The 18660-nt window shown below is 41.1% G+C and overlaps 1 protein-coding gene across 4 annotated transcripts in view; it reads right to left on the bottom strand.

Moving 5' to 3' along the window:
* The window catches only part of LOC113524450 (zinc finger protein 883), a 35051-nt gene extending 28699 nt beyond the window's left edge, over positions 1–6352 (bottom strand). The window contains exons 1-3 of one of the 4 annotated variants that reach the window (XM_053228448.1): positions 6164–6351; positions 710–797; positions 294–459 (exon numbers count right to left, since the gene is read on the bottom strand). In XM_053228448.1, coding sequence (XP_053084423.1) covers positions 294–459; positions 710–778 — 235 coding nt within the window. In that variant the 5' untranslated portion in view covers positions 779–797; positions 6164–6351. The other 3 variants (XM_053228449.1, XM_053228450.1, XM_053228451.1) reach the window with 3 other exon arrangements.
* Between the last annotated feature and the right edge of the window lie 12308 nt (positions 6353–18660).

Genomic DNA, 18660 nt, shown 5'->3' with positions numbered 1-18660 from the left:
AAGTGCTTTTATTTCAGAAAACCAAGGGAAATTTGGGTTTCTATGACTGGCACCCTTTATTAAATAGCAGCTCCATTTTTTCCCCAGCCAAGAGAAAAACATAAACCTGGCTGTTTGCAAACTTATAAAACCAATAATTAAACTATTGACTAAATATCTATTGACTAAATCAGAGACAGAAGCTCAGTATCAACAGACTCCCGTTTGGACTTTTAATTCACCCCACCATATACAGAGAGAACAATCAGTGTTACTGAGCCCCAGACTGGACTCTAAGGTGCCTGATGTCTTACAGAGGTAGACTTTATTGTCAGCTTCTTCCTCTTTAATGGAGATAACTTCAGGTGTGTTATTGAGGTCATTTCCATGGTTACTGATGCTCAGCTCCAGGGTCTCCTCTTTCTTCACAATGCCCTTTGTCTCTCCATCTGAAGTCTCTGTTTTCACATCCTCACACAGCTAAAGATCCAACAACACTTTTTCAGCAAAGAACAAACAATCTTTATAAATTTGTTTATAATGGTATAGACTATTGTTTGCTGATATGAAAAGTTTTAGATTTTTCACTCCTTATTAAATATCATAAGATTATGAGTGATTAACAGGACAGCTTGAAGGCTAGCAGTGAAGCAAGGCAGTAAAAAAACAGACTGCTCAAACTTTAACATCATGTTATTGAATTCTCACACACATCATCATTAAGCTTTACCTGTGGATGAGCAGAATCAGGAGCTAGAGACTTCCTGGAAGAGTGCTGTCTGTCTCCAGCTGAACTCATTGTATTTTACTGCCTTGACCTAGAAAAATTTCATTTGACAGTTAGGTGACAATGGACAACAGATATTTTTTAAGAGACAGGAAATTTTCTATTTCTATATAAGCTCTGTTTCTTATATGTTGATATGAATGGATTATGTACAGTCAGGTCTGCTAGTATTTGGACAATGACACAATTTTTGCAATTTTGCCTCTGTACATCACCACAATGGATTTGAAATTAGGTTAGGTTCAACTTTATTGTCATTGCCAGAGTATGAGTATAGAGACAACAAAATAAAGCAATCAAGATATGAAGTGTCTTGAAGTGTTGACTTTCAGCTTTAATTCAAGGGGTTTAACAAAAATGCTGCATTAACTGTGGTTTTATTTTATTTTATTTATTTACTTATTTATTTTTTTTATTTTTACACATAGTCCTCCCATTTTCACAGGCTCAAAAGTAATTGGACAAACTAACAATTATAAATATAAAGATTATTTTTAATACTTGGATGCAAATCCTTTGCAGTCAGTGACTGCCTGAAGTCTGGAACCCATGGACATCACCAAATGCTGAGTTTCCTCCCTTGAGCTGCTTTGCCAGGCCTTTACTGCAGCTGCCTTCAGTTGCTGCTTGCTTGTGGGTCTTTCTGCCTTCAGTCTTGTCTTCAGTAAGTGAAAAAGCAGCTCTATTGGGTTGAGGTCAGGTGACTGACTTTGTTATTTTAAGAACATTATATTTCTTTGCCTTAAGAAGCTCTTGAGTTGTTTTTGCGGTATGTTTTGCGTCATTATCCATCTGTACTGTGAAGCGCCATCCTATCAGTTTTGCAGCATTTGACTGAATTTGAGCAGAGAGTACAGCCCTGTACACCTCAGAATTCATCTTGCTACTTCTATCAGCAGTCATATCATCAATAAACACTGGCAGCCATACACACCCATGCCATAACACTGCCTCCACTTTTGACACATGATGTGGTATACTTTGGAACACGAGCCCCTCCTTTCCTTCTCCACACTCTTCTCTTCCCATCATTCTGGTACAAGTTAATCTTTTTTTTTTAATCTGGTCTTTCTGTTCTTGAGTGTTACCAGTGGTTTGCATCTTGAGGGAAACCATCTGTATTTACAATCATGAAGACGTCTCTTGATTGTAGCCTTTGACAATGATACGCCTACCTTCTCCAGAGTGTTTTCGACTTGGCTAGATGTTGCGAGGGGATTTTTCTTCACCAAGGAAAGAATTCTGCGATCATCCACTTTAGTTGTCTTCCGTGGTCTTCCAGGCCTTTCGATGTTGTTGAGCTCACCACTGCATTCTTTCTTTTTAAGAATGTACCAAATTGTTGATTGGGCCACTCTTACAGTTATCTCTATATAGTCTTATCTCTCTGTAAGGTCTATTTTGTTTTTTCAGCCTAATGACGGCGTCCTTCACTTGCATCGTCTTTGGACCGCATATTGTGAGTTCCCATGAACAGCTACCAAATGCAAATTCAATGCTTGGAATCAACTCCAGACCTTTTAATCGCCTTAATTTTTCATGAAATAATGAGGAAACAGGCCAAACCTGGCCATGAAACTGCTTATCAGTCAATTATACAACTACTTCTGAGCCTGTGAAAATGGAGGAACTGTAAAAAATGGCTGTAATTCCTAAACAGTTAAGGCAATATTTTTGAACTCAATTAAAGCTGAAAGTCTACACCTTCAAATACATCTTGATTGCTTCATTTCAAATCCATTGTTGTGGTGTATAGAAGCAAAATTACCAAAATTGTGTCACTGTCCAAACACTTATGGACCTGTCTGTATATCCAGGGGTGAAAGCGAGCAAGAACAATCCAGAATGGCATTCCAGCATCCTCAGAAATTTTTACCCTCTCCAAATTAAAGTTTTCTGCTTGTACTGCAGTGTGATAGACAGCAGGACCCAAACCTGCAGTCACTGTGTCACAAAAACAATAAGGTCCTATCATTTTTCACAGGAAAAATGCAACAGGTTTCATCTTTAACAGAAGTTTTTTTGCCCACAGTGTAATGTACTGCACCGCAAGATAATTTCTAATTATCTTGCCCACCAACCTTTTCTAGTATTTCTCTCCTTAGCCTTTCACAGGCCAATTATTGTCGTTAATTATGTTTACGTTTTGTTATTCTGCCCATATTTCCACACTTATAGCTTCATATTTGTTGTGTGTGCTCCTGCAATTCTATACCCTCTTCCTTGTTTAATGAATGTATCTACCCCGCATACATCTGTCCCTCCTAATGGCATCATATCTATGTATTGCAAAGTTTTGTTGTAGTTTAAGCCATGTCTCCTGCATACAGAAAAATATGCTGATTTTCTACTCTATCTTCAATAAACTTTTAAAATTCTTGTCCATTTGCTATTAGACTTCCTGTATTACATTGTATAATGCATAAAATCACTTTATGATGACCCACATGCTGACTGTGTGCTATTTAACTGGATCCTGAGTATTCCATTAATCTATTCCATTATTACGCCGTCGATCTCCAGATATTTCTCTGCTGCTTTGATAATGATTTTTTTAAATTCTCTATGTTCTCTACTTACAGTTTGCACAGACCAATTCACTACCACTGCTATGATTGCAATAAATTTGAATTTGTCAACCACGCATGTCCTCATTGGCTCTGCAGTGGTGGTGGTGTTTTTGAGCTACTTGGGCTGATGATTCTATTCTATGTTTTGCACTCTGATGGCATTTTATGTGCCTGGAATCCTCCATATCTATTGCTATGTTTACCTTAACAGTTACAGCATTTAGGATCTACTCCTTCCACACTCTTGCCATATTCATATTCACTCCTCCACATGTAGCACAGCTTACCCTTGCAAACTGCTGCTACATGGCCATATTTTTTGTTGTTTAAAGCATCTAAGTTGTGGGGGAAATATTTTCATTTGCCCTTACTACTTTCAGTCGCTTTACTTCTTTCATCTCAGCTCCCTTATGGTATTCTCAATTGTTTCATTTGTTAGATCAATCAGAATACCAGTTATAACACCTCTAACAGGCCAAGTAGCCCTACCACAGGCTCCTAAAGCCACCTTGTTGGAGCTTCCTCCCGTAGCACCGCTTCATCTCCTTCAGTGGTCTGTGTACGTCGTAGGGTGAAGGAAACTAGACTCACTGTTCACAGCATTAACATTGCTAATTGTAGCATGAATGCAGAGTGTGTCAGAACAGGAAATGCTTTCATTGTCTTGGAGCAAGATGTGAGGAATGCTTTCAAGAGAGTGAACACCAGGAAGGCAGCAGGACCAGATGGCATCTCGGGTCGGGTCCTTAGAGCCTGTCCTGACCAGCTAGCACCGGTGTTCACAGAGATATTCAATCTTTCCCTGGCACATTCAGTAATCCCTATATGTTTCAAACAGTCCATTATCCTTCCTGTCCCAAAGAAACCCCAGCCTGCCTTCCTGCCTCAGTGACTATTGCCAAGTAGCTCTGACCTCAGATGTGATGAAGTGCTTTGAAAGGCTGGTCAGAGACTTCATCACCTCTTCATTATCTGACACCCTGGACCCATTACAGTTCGCATACCGTCCCAATCGCTCAGCAGAGGATGCCATCACACACCTCCTACAGACAGCCCTGAGCCATGTGGACACCAGGAAGGGGAATTATGCTAAAAAGCTGTTTGTTGACTACAGTTCAGCATTTAATACTATAATTCCCTCCAAAACAAGTTGGAGGTCCTGGGAGTTAGCCCGACCCTGTGTCAGTGGATCTCCAACTTTCTCACAGACAGACTACAAGGAGTACGGGTGGGAAGACATGTCTCACCCTCCTTCACTCTCAGCACTGGGGCCCCCCAGGGTTGTGTCTTGAATTCCTGCTGTACTCATTGTACACTTATGAATGAGTGGCCACTTCCAGCTCTACCACCATTGTCAAGTTTGCTGACGACACTTGTGGTGGACCTGATCGCTGATAACGATGAGAAGGCCTACCTGGAGGAGATTAAAAGCCTGGAAAACTGGTGCCAGGAGAACAACCTCCTCCTGAACATCAGCAAGACAAAAACGTTGATAGTGGACTTCAGCAAGAAGCAGAAGAGGAGCTACCACCCCCTTTGATCAAAGGGTTCCCAGTGGAGAGAGTGGATAGTTTCTGGTACCTTGGTGTTCACATCACGCAGGATCTGTCATGGTCCTGTCACATCAACACCCTGGTGAAGAAGGCCTGTCAGTGTCTTTACCACCTTAGATGGTTAAAAGTCTTTAAACTGCCCTCTAAGGTGCTAAGGAACTTTTACACATGCACCATTGAGAGCATCCTGACAGGAAGCATCACAGCCTGGTTCAGGAACAGCACCAAGCATCAGCTGAATACCATCCGCACTGAGCTCCCAGACCTGCAATCTATCTACAGCAAGCAGTGCTGGACCAAGGCCAAGAAGACAGTGAAGGACCTCAGCCATCCGAACAACAGACTCTTCTCTCTGTTGTGGTCAGCAAAGAGCTTCCACTCCCTGAAGACCAACACAGAGAGAATGTGGAGGAGCCTCTTCCCACAGGCCAATCGGGCCCTGAACCAGGACAACACCAAGGACTAGAGCTTGGACTTGTGTTCGCAAAACCCACATCACCTACATTCCTGTTAATATACACGTATTACCCCATATTTATCAATGTTAATTATAGCAATTTCACTACAACTGCTTTGGCTTGATGTTGCACAGCATTGTATTGCACATACGACTGCACATATACTGCACTTTATTCCAAATATAGTCCATACTTTTTCTGCCATCTATCTTTTATATTCTTTATATTATATTTTACTTGATCTACTTGTATACAAGTAAATTCTGGTTTATGCAAATTCTGTTTTTAGGTCACCTTACAGTCGTAAAAAGCATTTCACTGCACGCCGTACTTGTGTATTGTTGTGTGGGTGACCAATAAAATTTGAATTTGTCTCAGTTAGATTTGTGAAACAAATTTCCTGACTAAAAGATTTCTGACATTCAAGTTTCAAACCTAGCTCTTGTTTTCTGTCTTTACACAGAAAAGCAACAGTTTTCCATCGCACATGGACTTGGTACTAATAACGTCACCTAGTGCTTTCCGAAGCTCCTTTGTTCATTTTAAAAGCTTTAATTTTCTGGGTGGTTTAGGAATAAACCTTAGCCTTACACTCTTCCTTACTCACTTTAGATATGTGTCTCCCCATCGCGATCTGAACTAGAGCCACAGCTTTTCTTTCTTGTAATTTTTCGGTTTTCCACTAGATTTCACTCTGTATGTTGTGTGGTGTTGCCACTCAGCATTACACTCTCTTTTCCTGAACCTCTGTCCAGCTTTTCCATCAAGCCTTCACTCCAGTCCAGATGCAGACCCCACAGCCTCAGCTTAACTTACCTCAGGTTTTAATGCAGAAAACAGTTTCAAATCCTCACAATAACGTGTTGATATTTTTTTAGCTCGAGCTGTCTTCAAATCTAACTGTAACTGTGCACTTTATTAGAAAGATTTAACGTGGAAAAGATGAGTTAAGTCGCGTAAAGACGCTCCTGCGGGGAAAAAAAAAAAAAAAAAAAAAAAAAAAAAACGTTTTCTTCTTCTGTGTTTTCTGGCGGTTGGAGAAGCAGCTATCGGGCGTGTTACTGCCACCACCTGGACAGGATTGGACTTTCAGGGCGGAATATACTGCCGTAAAATAGCAATACATAGGGCACATAAAAAGCAATGAATTATTAGACTTTCATTGCGTCATTTTCACAGATCTAGAACTAGCGTGATGGATTGATTGACAGATTTTACCTTTATGACACCGCGGCGCTGAATCAGTTTTCAAATGTTGTGGTTTCTGATCTTCGGATAATAATAACGACAAATATATATATATATATATATATATATATATATGTAAAGTTGGTGAGCTCTGTAAGGTATATAAATGAGGTGAAAATACACAAGGCATGCAGTGTGTTTAAAGCAGTGATGCGTGTTGGATGGAACGTCTGCCATCGTTTGGCCAAATTCAGGAACTGCAAGTTCCCTTAATCAGTCAAATAATTGTAAGGCTATACTGGAAGAATATACACTCACCGAACACTTTATTAGGAACACCTGTACGCCTGCTCATTCACAGCGCAGTGCATAAAATCATGCAGATACAGGTCAAGAGCTTCAGTTAATGTTCACATCAAACATCATAACTGCTGATCTCCTAGGATTTTCAGTCTCTAGAGTTAATCAGAATTACAGAAAAAACATCCAGTGAGTGGCAGTTGATGGAAACGCCTTGTTGATGAGAGAGATCAGTGGAGAATGGCCAGACTTGTTTGAGCTGACAGAAAGGCTACAGTAACTCAGATAACCACTCTGTACAAATGTAGCGAACAGAAAAGCATCTCAGAATGCACAACATGTCGAACCTTGAGGCAGATGGGCTACAACAGCAGAAGACCACGTCAGGTTCCACATCTGTCAGCCAATATCAGCTGAGGCTGGTGGAGGTGGTGTAATGGTGTGGGGAATGTTTTCTTGGCACACTTTGGGCTCGTTAATACCAATCAATCATCGCTTGAATGCCACAGCTTATTTGAGTATTGTTGCTGACCGTGTGCATCCCTTTATGGCCACAATTTACCATCTTCTAATGGCTACTTCCAGCAGGATAATGCACCATGTCACAAAGCAAAAGTCGTCTCAAGCTCCATGAACATGACACTGTTCAGTGTTCTTCAGTGGCCTTCCCAATCACCGGATCTCAATCCAATAGAACACCTTTGGGACGTGGTAGAACGGGAGATTCACAGCATGAAAGTGCTCCTGAAAAATCTTCAGGAATTGCACGATGCAATAATGTCAACATGGAGCATAATATTAAAGGAATGTTTCCAACATCTTGCAGAATCCATGCCACAAAGAATTGAGGCTGTTTTGAGAGCAAAGAGAGGCCCTACCAAGTATTAGTATAGTGTTCCTAATAAAGTGTTGAGTGTAGCTAAGAAAGGTAAAAACAAAACCTTATAGAAATGTTTGTGAATGCTACATTTGCCATGTTGAAAAGACAAACAAACAAAAACATCCTTTGACTTTTAAGAATTTAAGGCACTGTTTCCAGAAATGTGTGTAAACCAATCATATTTGTTGTTTTAACATATTCGATTCAATTCAATTTTATTTGTATAGTGCTTTTAACAGTGAATATTATCACAAAGCAGCTTTACAGAAATATATAAATTCAGGTTTATAGAAAATTTATGGAGAGGTAAATTATGTCTATGTAAATATTAAGTTTATAAATGTATCCTTAATGAGCAAGCCAGAGGTGATGGTGGTGAGGAAAAACTCCCTGAGACGATATGAGGAAGAAACCTTGAGAGGAACCAGACTTCAAAGGGAACCCATCCTCATCTGGGTGACACCGGATAGTACGATTATAAATAATTTTCTTCTATAACTGTATACTATATGGTCAAAAAGTGGAATTGTGTTACCAGGAAATTCATTATAGTTTTCACATGAAGTCTATGTTGTTGAACTTATCAACTGTTCACTGATGGAGACTTGAGTGCAAAACTGTTCATGGCAATTACAGTCCTAAAGCTACCATAACAATTGTAGTCCTAAGCCATCGTACCAAAATTGTTTGTATCAATTGTAGTCCTAAGCCATCTTCGTGGTTTCTGTGTGGTACCATCCACAGTAATCTCATGTAATTTTAGGCTGTCCATGTGGAGCCATCCTCAGCAGCAAGAGAACTTCAACCAGAAGCAGAACATCAGGATGGATCAGGCAGGTCTGTAGAGCAGAAGGAGTCAGGATCACTGGAGGAGGAGAGGAAAGAGGGCAAGCAGGGCATGTTCCAAGAGGAGAGGACATGAAGGAGAAGAGGAGGAAGAACTTTTCTGAACACTTGGTAACCCAAGACCAAGAAGCTGCAGTTGTTGACATGATTTTGGCAAATAACAATATCACACTACGAGAAGTCCAGGCACATGTCATGGAAAGCAATGGCATCCACAACTTACTGTAACAATGGTTTCCCTCTGAGAGAGGCTAGGCAAAGTTCAGCTGAATATCTGCAGATCAGAGAGAGAACAGGTCAATGCACCATGAGCACTGAATGCCTGAACATCACCATCAAAGATATGGAGGTAATGTAGACTGAGTGATTACAGTCAAGTCAAGTCAAGTGGAGTTTATTGTCATTTCAGCCATATACAAGTACACAGTGAAACGAAACAACGTTTCTCCAGGACCAAGGTGCCAGATAAGACAACACAGAACAACACAGAACTACAGGGACTACATAAATTACATAAATTAAACGTAAAGTGCACAAGTGCAAACATGTGCAGACAGCACAAGACAGAACAGACAGTACATAACTACGACGCCGACCAGTACACAGTCCTGTTGAAAGTGATAAAGTGACAGTAGTGCAAATATTACAGCTGAGGTAGTGTAAACAGTGTAAACATAGAAGTAGCAGCAATAATAAGACATGTGCAAAACATGTGCAGTGCATGTGCATAGAGGATGTTCCGTTGTGTGTATATATATGTATGTATGTATGCGTGAGTTCCTTTGGACCAGTTCAGTTGTGTGTGTGTATATATGTGTGTGTGTGTGTATATGTATGTGTGTGTGTGTGTGTGTGTGTGTTCCTTCAGTCCAGTTCTAGGTATTTAGGAGTCTGATGGCATGTAGCAGCATAAACATGTAGCAGCATAAACATGTGCAAAAACTTGCAAAAAAACTGCAGAGAGTATGGAGGACGCTCAGTTGTGTGTGTATATATGTATGTGTGTGTGTTCCTTCAGTTCAGTTTCTGAGTATTGGAGGTGTGTGTGTGTTCCTTCAGTCCAGTTACTGAGTATTGAGGAGTCTGATGGCATGGGGGAAGAAACTGTTGCACAGTCTGGTCGTGAGGGCCCGAATGCTTCGGTACCATTTACCAGACGGCAGAAGGGTGAAGAGTGTGTGAGAGGGGTGTGTGTGAGGGGTGTGTGTGAGAGGGGTGTGTGAGAGGGGTGTGTGAGAGGTGTGTGAGAGGGGTGTGTGTGAGGGGTGTGTGGGGTCACCCACAATGCTGGTGGCTTTGCAGATGCAGCATGAGGTGTAAATGTCCGTGATGGAGGGAAAAGAGACCCTGATGATCATCCCAGCTGTCCTCACTATCTGCTTTGGTAATTGTACCATCTTGGATTGCAAGACCCTGCAGCAGATAGTGAGGACAGCTGAGAAGATCATCGGGGTCTCTCTTCCCTCCATCACAGACATTTACACCACACGCTGCATCCCCAAAGCCACCAGCATTGTGGACGACCCCACACACCCCTCACACACTCTTTACCCTCCTGCCATCTGGCAAATGGTACCGAAGCATTCGGCCCTCATGGCCAGACTGTGTAACAGTTTCTTCCCCCAAGCCATTAGACTCCTCGACATTCAGGGACTAGACTGAAAACACACACACTCAACTGAGCATCACCCCATCCTCTTTGCAATTTTTGCACATACCTGTATTCAATTTCTGCTGCTATAAATATTTATTATAGACTTTATATTATCTTTATACTCTCTACCTGGCTGCTACTCCTTATGTTTACATTCAGCAACTTATTTTGTCAATCTTTTGCGCTATTGTCTTATGATTCACTTTTTTATTAGTACAGTGTGCTAGTCGGTGCTGCACTGTAACTCACTGTTCCCATTGTCTTGTTTTGATAGTTTTTGTACTGTCTTGTGCCATCTGCACATGTTTGCACTGTGCACTTTATGTAAATATATGTAATGTCTACTGTAGTTCTGTGTTTTGTTGTGTGTAGCACCTTGGTCCTGGAGAAACGTTGTTTCATCTCACTGTGTACTAACTAGCTGTTTATGGTTGAAATGACAATAAAGCCACTTGACTTGACCTGACTTGAAACGTAATATTTTTATGTAAACCATATCTAATATTTTTTCTTAAAAATAAAAAATAGTCCCAGCAGTATTCCTCAGTGGTTAAGCATGACAGTAATCCACAAGCATTCTAATGTGATGTGTTGACCTCATTGAGTATCGCCATAGCGCGAGCACAAGACCAAACACTTAGGCAATGGGGGTATGATGGACAACAATAACAAGTTACATGTGGCAATAATTACATTAATTACACACACATATAAAATTCAACATTATGTGGCAGTGCTTCATAGCTATGGTCTGGCATTGAGGGTCAATGTATCAGCCGCTCCAGTGGTCCCTTGAGGAGTCTGCCTGTCATGAGCTCGGCTGGCATTCTTCCAGTCGTCTCATGCTGAGAGGTGTTTAATGCATACTGAAACTCAGTGATCCACTGGTCCCCCACGTAAGATGAGATCATGACTTTTAGGGTCCTGTTGACTCTTTCCATCAGGTATGTCTGTGGGTGGTAACTCGTGCTAATTTTTTGAGTTACTCTAAACTTTTTGCAAAGGTTGGCCAGCAGTGTTGGGGGTAACGCATTACAAGTAACGTGCATTACGTAATAATATTACTTTTCTGAAGTAGCGAGTAAAGTAACGCATTACTTTATAAATCTACACATTATAACTGAGTTACTTTTTTAAAAAAGTAACACGAGTTACTTAATTTGCATTAAAAAAATTAAAATACTGAATTAAAATGAACGTAGTCACATAGAATGATGCACTCAATGCGTGTGTGGGTACAAACATAGTCAGAAACGGAGATGGCAGGCCAGAGCTTTACATGTCTGCGATGGAAGTATTCTCATTATTTTGAACTCGTCAAAGAAAAAGAGAAGGGCATTGTCATTAAGTGTAGATTATGTGTAGGTGAAAAACTCTTGTCAACTGCAAAAAACACCACTTCAAATTTAAAAAACATCTGCATGCAAAGCACAGCACTACAGAGTTGGACGAGAGAGAGCCGAATGATACCTGCATTCTGCCTCAAGCTAAACAACAAAAGTTTGATTTCAGTTCACCTTCACAAGGTAAAACAATTAGTTTGACTGAACTCAACAAATTGGTTGCTGCTTTTATTGTTGAGGAGATGCAGCCATTGTCCACTGTGGAGGTGCCTACATTTTGTAATATCATCAGCAAAATCAGGCAAAAGGACTGGGGGTGTGCTGCCCGATCGCAAAACCTTTACGAGCTTTTTGGACAATGCATATATGGAAATGGAGACAGACTTGCAGAAAACTTTTGCAGACCTGGAATATGTTTCCACCACTGCAGATCTATGGAATAAAAGTTTTCTAGGAATTACTGTACACTGGATCGATCCTGCTACTCTGCATTGCCAAAAAGCTGCAATCGCCTGCAGACGATTTCGTGAGAGAGACACATACGATGCCATCGCAGCAGAGATAGAGCAAATTCACAGCTCATTTGCTCTTTGTGGTAAGATAACTGCCACTGTCACTGTCATGGACAATGGTGCGAACTTTGTAAAAGCATTCGAAAAGTTTCAAGCTGATGATGATGAAGCAGAGAATAATGAAGACGAGGTCATCTTTATGGACTTGCACGAAGTCTTACGGGATGACAGAGCGACCAGCGAAAAGTATGTTCTCCCTCCACATCACCGTTGTGCATCCCACACCCTTAACCTTATATGCATGTAAGACATAGTGCTGCTTGCATTCTGCACGCAAAGTACATTGTCCTTAACCATTAGAGGACAAAAGCTTACCTAACAATCTCTCTCTCTCTCTCTCTCTCTATCTCTCTCCCTCTCTCTCTCTCTCTCTCTCCCCCTCTCGATCTCTTCTTCTCTCTCCATCTCTCTTTCTCTCTCACTCTCTGTCGAGCTACACATGCTACTTCTGAGATGCCAGTGATGCCAGTGATCCTGACCCCTTCTGCTCCCCAGACCTGCCTGATCCATCCTGATGCCCTAATTCTGGATGGAGTTCTCATCAGTTGAGTCCGCTCACTGCTGCTGGGGCCCCAAATGGACGGCCTGAAGAACCATTTGGATTGCTGGGGATGGTGCCACCTGGGGGCTGTGGAGATGGCTTGGGGATCACATATGGGGAGCTGTACTGTAATGGCTTGGGACTGCGATTGCTGTAGTGGTTTTGGGGCTGCAGTTGTCACGAGCACCTTCGTACTCAGGACTCCATCAGTGGACAGTGGATAGATTTTAACCAGCCAGACTTCTTGTGAAAGCTGTGATGAATTTATTGGTTGCACAATCACACTATTTGTCCTTATAGTACACAATAATAGAAGGGATTTATTTATAATTGCACTATCCGTTGCACCCAGATGAGGATGGGTTCCCTTTTGAGCCTGGTTCCTCTCAAGGTTTCTTCCTCAAATTGTCTCAGAGAGTTTTTCCTTGCCACCGTCGCCTCTGGCTTGCTCATTAGGGATAAATTCACATATTTACAATATCATTTTTGTGAATCCATTTATTTCTGTAAAGCTGCTTTGTGACAATGTCCATTGTTAAAAGCACTATATAAATAAAATTGAATTGAATTGAATTGAAGAAGGCTTCAGGTTGTCAGTTGGCAGTGTTAGCACCAACCCTCAGAACCACACCCTCAGCTAGAAGACCTCATTCGTATTCAGCTCCAGGCCAGTCAGTTTGAAAAAACAGAGTGGCAACATAGGGGTGCTACTAAGGATGTAAATGGTGTATGGCATTCACATCAAGGACTTATTATTGCACCTACAGCACTTCTTACTATTCTCGTATCTGATGCACATAATCTAGAGCACTGTGCAAAGGGGGAGGTTATAAGAAAAATTAAGCAACAGAGTTGTTGGTCCCCATGTCTTTGTATAACAGTAGATAAATATTTGTCTGAGTGTGAAGTGTGTGCCCACAATAACGTCAGGAAAGGAACCTCAGGACCAATAGGTTCCTGTCCCAGAAGGTCCATTCAAACATCTGGTGATAGACTATGTAGACATGATAAAGAAAGTACAAGGTAAAAGGTATATGTTCGTGGTAATTGATAGATTCAGTAGATGGGTGGAATCAGTGCCATCAGTAGATCGGCAGGAACAGTAATTAACTTCTTGACAAGAGAAGTAATTCCAAGGTTTGGAACCATCAGCTCTGACAGTGGTTCAGCATTTGTTCAAAACACAGTGAAGAAAGTGTTGCAGCAACTAAGGATAAAGGCTGAAATGTGTTTATCTTCCTCAATCACAGGAAATGGTGAAGAGAGTTAATGGTACTCTTAAAGCTAAACTCAATAAGATGTGTAATAGCACTAAGCTTAATTGGATTGATGCATGACCCCTTGCACTCATGAGCTACCACATGCAAATTAACAGAATGACACATCTAACACCACATGAAATGCTTATGCGTCAACCCATACCTGCGCCAGGATGGAGAGGATGGAGAGGTCCCTATAATGGACCCAATTTGGTACAATTACAAATGGAATTGAAAGCATACATGCAACAACTAACTGCTATACATAAAGCCATCTATTTACAGGAAAAGAAAAAGGAGCCAAGAGAAGAACCAGTTACACCATGTCCAATGATACCAGGAGATCAGGTGTATTTAAGAGTGTTCAGAAGAAAATGGAATGAACCCAGAAGGGAACGATCCTATAAGGACCCTACACCGTACCTGCACTGTACCTGGTAGACGCAGGCCCTTCCACCAGCCGCTAATCAAAGTTCAACACACTTAACTCCCCAGCCTTTGATTGGGTCACAAAGTAACCCTAAGCCAGCCCTTACAAGGCAACATAGAGGAATAAAAGAAAATCTATTAGGAATAGCATGACGTAATGAGTGGTATAAGTGGGGTACATACACAGCACATGAAACAGGAATGAGTAGTTGTTCACTATGCACACCATCAAGATTAAGAACACTTATAGTAGTACCCAATCAGTATGACTATAGACAGTGTCCAGATTTTAATTGACACTTTTGTCATCTGCGTGATTTTAAAAGACCATACTGCCCAGCTGAATGCTTAACAATATTGAGTAGTCCAGATTACTTTAGTAGCTACAATTCACTAGAATGGGAAGAGTGGTGCCAACATTTAGGTATAAGAATAGAAAATTAAAAGATAGAGATCCCATCAGATTATGAAATAGATTATACACTTGAATATGAATGTTTTAATAAGACTAAAGACAAATATAGAGTAGGTGAATTTCAAGGGAATTGTATAGTGATGTGATACCTGGACAGTGACTCTTTCCAGTGAACAGATGTCCAGAAGAAATCTATATTTCATGCAACAATAACAATACCTGGAAATATGACAATAATACATACATGCACAAACCAAACTTTGGTATTTCCAATAAAACACAGTTATGATGAACAAATAGTACCTGTAGCAGATTTCTACTGGCTCTGTGGAGAAACACTGTTGAGGGAAACATTACCTAAGGGATGGAAAGGGATCTGTACTAGAGTACAGATGATCTCAATAGTGGATTGGAATATAGAACGACCCACTAGAAGCAACCCAAAAGAGAACCATAGAGTAAAAAGGGCCTATCAAACTGATCCTAAAATGTGCATAGATTCAACAGGACAGCAAAGAGGTATACCTAATGAATTCAAAGCCAGGGATGAAGTGAGGTAAGGATTTGAGTCTATTTTAGTATGCATAACTCCTAATAAAAATGCAGAATTATATTTACTATAATCAGCAAAGATTTATTAATTATATTGATGATCAATTAGCTGCCTTAGGAGAACAATTAGATGCAACAAGCGAAATGACATGGCAAAACAGGCAAGCACTAAATTGGTTATTGGCTGAAAAGGGAGGTGTGTATGTTATGTTCATTGATCAATGTTGTACTTATATCCCTATTAATACTGCACCAGAAGGAATGTTCACTGAAGCCATGAACAAACTAAAAAATCTCAGACAAGAAGTGACTGAAAACGTGGGCAGAGATGCCAATGCATGGGATTGGTTTGAACTAAACTTAGGAGAATGGGGAGCTTGGTTAACTAAATTGGGAATAATGATTGTTGTAGTTGCAGTTGTTGATGGGTTGTTGTTTTGTTGTGTTCTACCTACTTTTACAACTCTGGTGCCCCATGCTGCTGCTAAACAGATGATGGTGATGCAGAGAGTACCAAAAAAGGACCCATGGGACATTTGGCTTGAGATAATGGATAATCCACAAAAAAACAGAAGATCCCAATGCCTCAAGTTAGGATGAAGAAGATGAATGATGAGCCATGCCCTGGGTGTGAGTGCTAGCCTAACCTCTCCCCACCAGTAACTCTCTACAACACGTAAAGTGTTTGAGTTTTAGACTTCACATTACACCAGGATATGGCTACTGCATATAAAGAGACTGTATATGTAATGTGTGTTTTTTATATCATGATGATAATTGATTATCGTATACGCTGCGTAACCATGATAACCACGGGCAAGCTCAGAACCTATTGCATGATCATGCTTCTAAAACACTGTTTGCTTTTTAGGGAGATGAGATCTTTTACTCCTTCCTAGTCAGATGAGGAGGGAGATGTTTGGTCCCAATTTTCCACAAGAAAGCAATTCCAGAATTTAGTCATTGATAAAAAGGTTGGGTGATCTACTTGTCACTGGATAGGGTAATTGAAAGTACTGGATTGTGTGATTGCTCTCTTGAAGAAGGTAATGAATGTGAAACTTAATACGTCTCAGAGGGGGGAACTATATAGAATATTTTAACCACAAAATGTTAACCACAAAATGTGTACCCATATTTGATAATGTTTAATCCTCAATGCTATAGATGTGTGGAACTGGTATAGTGCAAAATGTATCACTGTATCTCAATAAAAGGCTTGCTGATTAGAACTGTGCATGGAACAGGAAGTGTATGCTGAGGAACTTAGGCCTAAAAATGACCTATATGGCCTTACATATACATGAGAATTCTGCCTAAAGTGGGAAACAGGAACAAGTGAGTAAGTCTTCCTTAAACAATAAGATAAGGATATGGGGTAATATTAAAAACAGGGCACATATGTATGGGAATATGTGTCTTGGTAAAAACAGGATATGGAAGTCTTTTCATGTAAATGTATATAAGCATGCACATCTGAAAAGCTGAGCAGCAATTTCTCTGCAGAGAATAAAGTCTATTGGCCTCAGCACCCCTCCTCTCCAGAGTGATCTTTGCACCTTTGGACAAGCGTTGGTAACTGCTACTACACAGGCTACCTCGAACACATGTAGCAAGGTCTTCAATCTACTGAGATGGCCCCCTAGTGGGTTGGAGTGGACGTAATGTAATACCAGTTGATAATTTTCCCCCTATTCTATTTTCTCTCTATCTATTGTTGTAGCTGCAGGGTCCACCTTGTCAGGTGAGAGGAGGTCTTTGGGCAATTGAATGCCCATGGGAGCACCCCATGGTCAGTAAAGACATCAAATTGACCTCAAGACTCCTTCTAAGAAATGTCTGCTCTTTTCTACTGCCCAAACCACTGCCAGACACTTCTTCTCTGAGGTAGAGTAGTTCAGCTCTGCCCCTCTTAATGTCCTTGATATATATGCTATTACTTTCTCTCTCTCTTCAGTCTACTGGGTCAGTATGGCTCCTAGGCCAAGCTCACTGGCATCTGTGTGAACCTGGAAAGGCAGGGAGAGGTTGGGAGGTGCGAGCACTGGTGGGTTTTGTAGCATGGTCTTCAATGCTCCAAAGTCAGCTTGACACTCTGATGACCACTCCCACTTGACCCCTTTCTTCAAACCTGGAATGAACTTATGGTACCACCCCACCAAACCAAGGAAGCGCTGGAGAGACTTCAGGTCAGTTGGCAGTGGGTAGTCTACCACCACTTGGATTTTAGCAGCGTCAGCTTCCACCCCCTGTCTGAAGATGATATGGCCTAAAAACTTCAGCTGCTGCTTGAAGAAGTGGCACTTTTTAATTTTGAGTGTCAGATTGGCTTTGGTGAGTCTCTGCAGCACTGTACTGAATGTCCTTTACATGCTGTTCACAGGTCTTAGAATATATGATGACCCCACGCACCCCTCACACAAACTCTTTACCTTCCTACCATCTGGCAAATGGTACCAAAGCATTGGGGCCCTCATGACCAGACTGTGCAACAGTTTCTTCCCCCAAGCCATCAGACTCCTCAACACTCAGAGACTAGACTGACAACACACACAAACACACATACACTCAACTGAACATCACCCCATTCTCTTTGCAATTTTTGCGCATTTCTGTATTCAATTTCTGCTGCCACAATATTTATAATATACCGTATATAATCTTTATACTCTCTACCCGGCTGCTACTCCTTATGTTTACATTTACAGCAACTTATATTGTTACTCTTTTGCACTAGTGTCCTCTGATTCACTTTCTAATAGAACTGTGTACTAGTCGGTGCTGCACTGTAAATAATGTGCCTGTTGTCTTGTTTTGGTAGTTTTGTACTGTCCTGTGCCATCTGCACATGTCCGCATGTGCACTGTATGTAAATATGTGTAGTCTCCTGTAGTTCTGTGTTTGTTTTATGTAGCACCTTGGTCCTGGAGGAACGTTGTTTCGTTTCACTGTGTATCAACTTGCTGTATGTTGTTGGAATGACAATAAAGCCACTTGACTTGACTTGATGATGATTGAATGTAAACAAAGCAGATCCTTCCCCTTAGCTCACTAAGCACTCACTCCATGAGCCATTGGAAGGTTGCAGTGGCATTGTGTAATCCATATGTCATTTTTTAAAACTGGAATAGGCCCTTGGTCATGATGAAGGCTGTCTTTTGTTTGCTTTCATCCTCCATCTCCACCTGCCAGTATCCGGACTGCAAATCCAAGGTTGTGGATCAGGAGGTGCCTTCCAAGGATTCAAGGATATCATGTAGTATGGGCATGGGATAAGCATCCAGGAATGGTCTTGACCACAGATGAAGACCATGCTGATGAGGAGGGCTCTATA

Source organism: Pangasianodon hypophthalmus, chromosome 23, assembly GCF_027358585.1.
Source record: "Pangasianodon hypophthalmus isolate fPanHyp1 chromosome 23, fPanHyp1.pri, whole genome shotgun sequence".
Classification (NCBI taxonomy): domain Eukaryota; kingdom Metazoa; phylum Chordata; class Actinopteri; order Siluriformes; family Pangasiidae; genus Pangasianodon; species Pangasianodon hypophthalmus.
The sequence above is the reverse complement of the archived record's forward strand: the minus strand, read 5'-3'. Positions and strand labels throughout refer to the sequence as shown.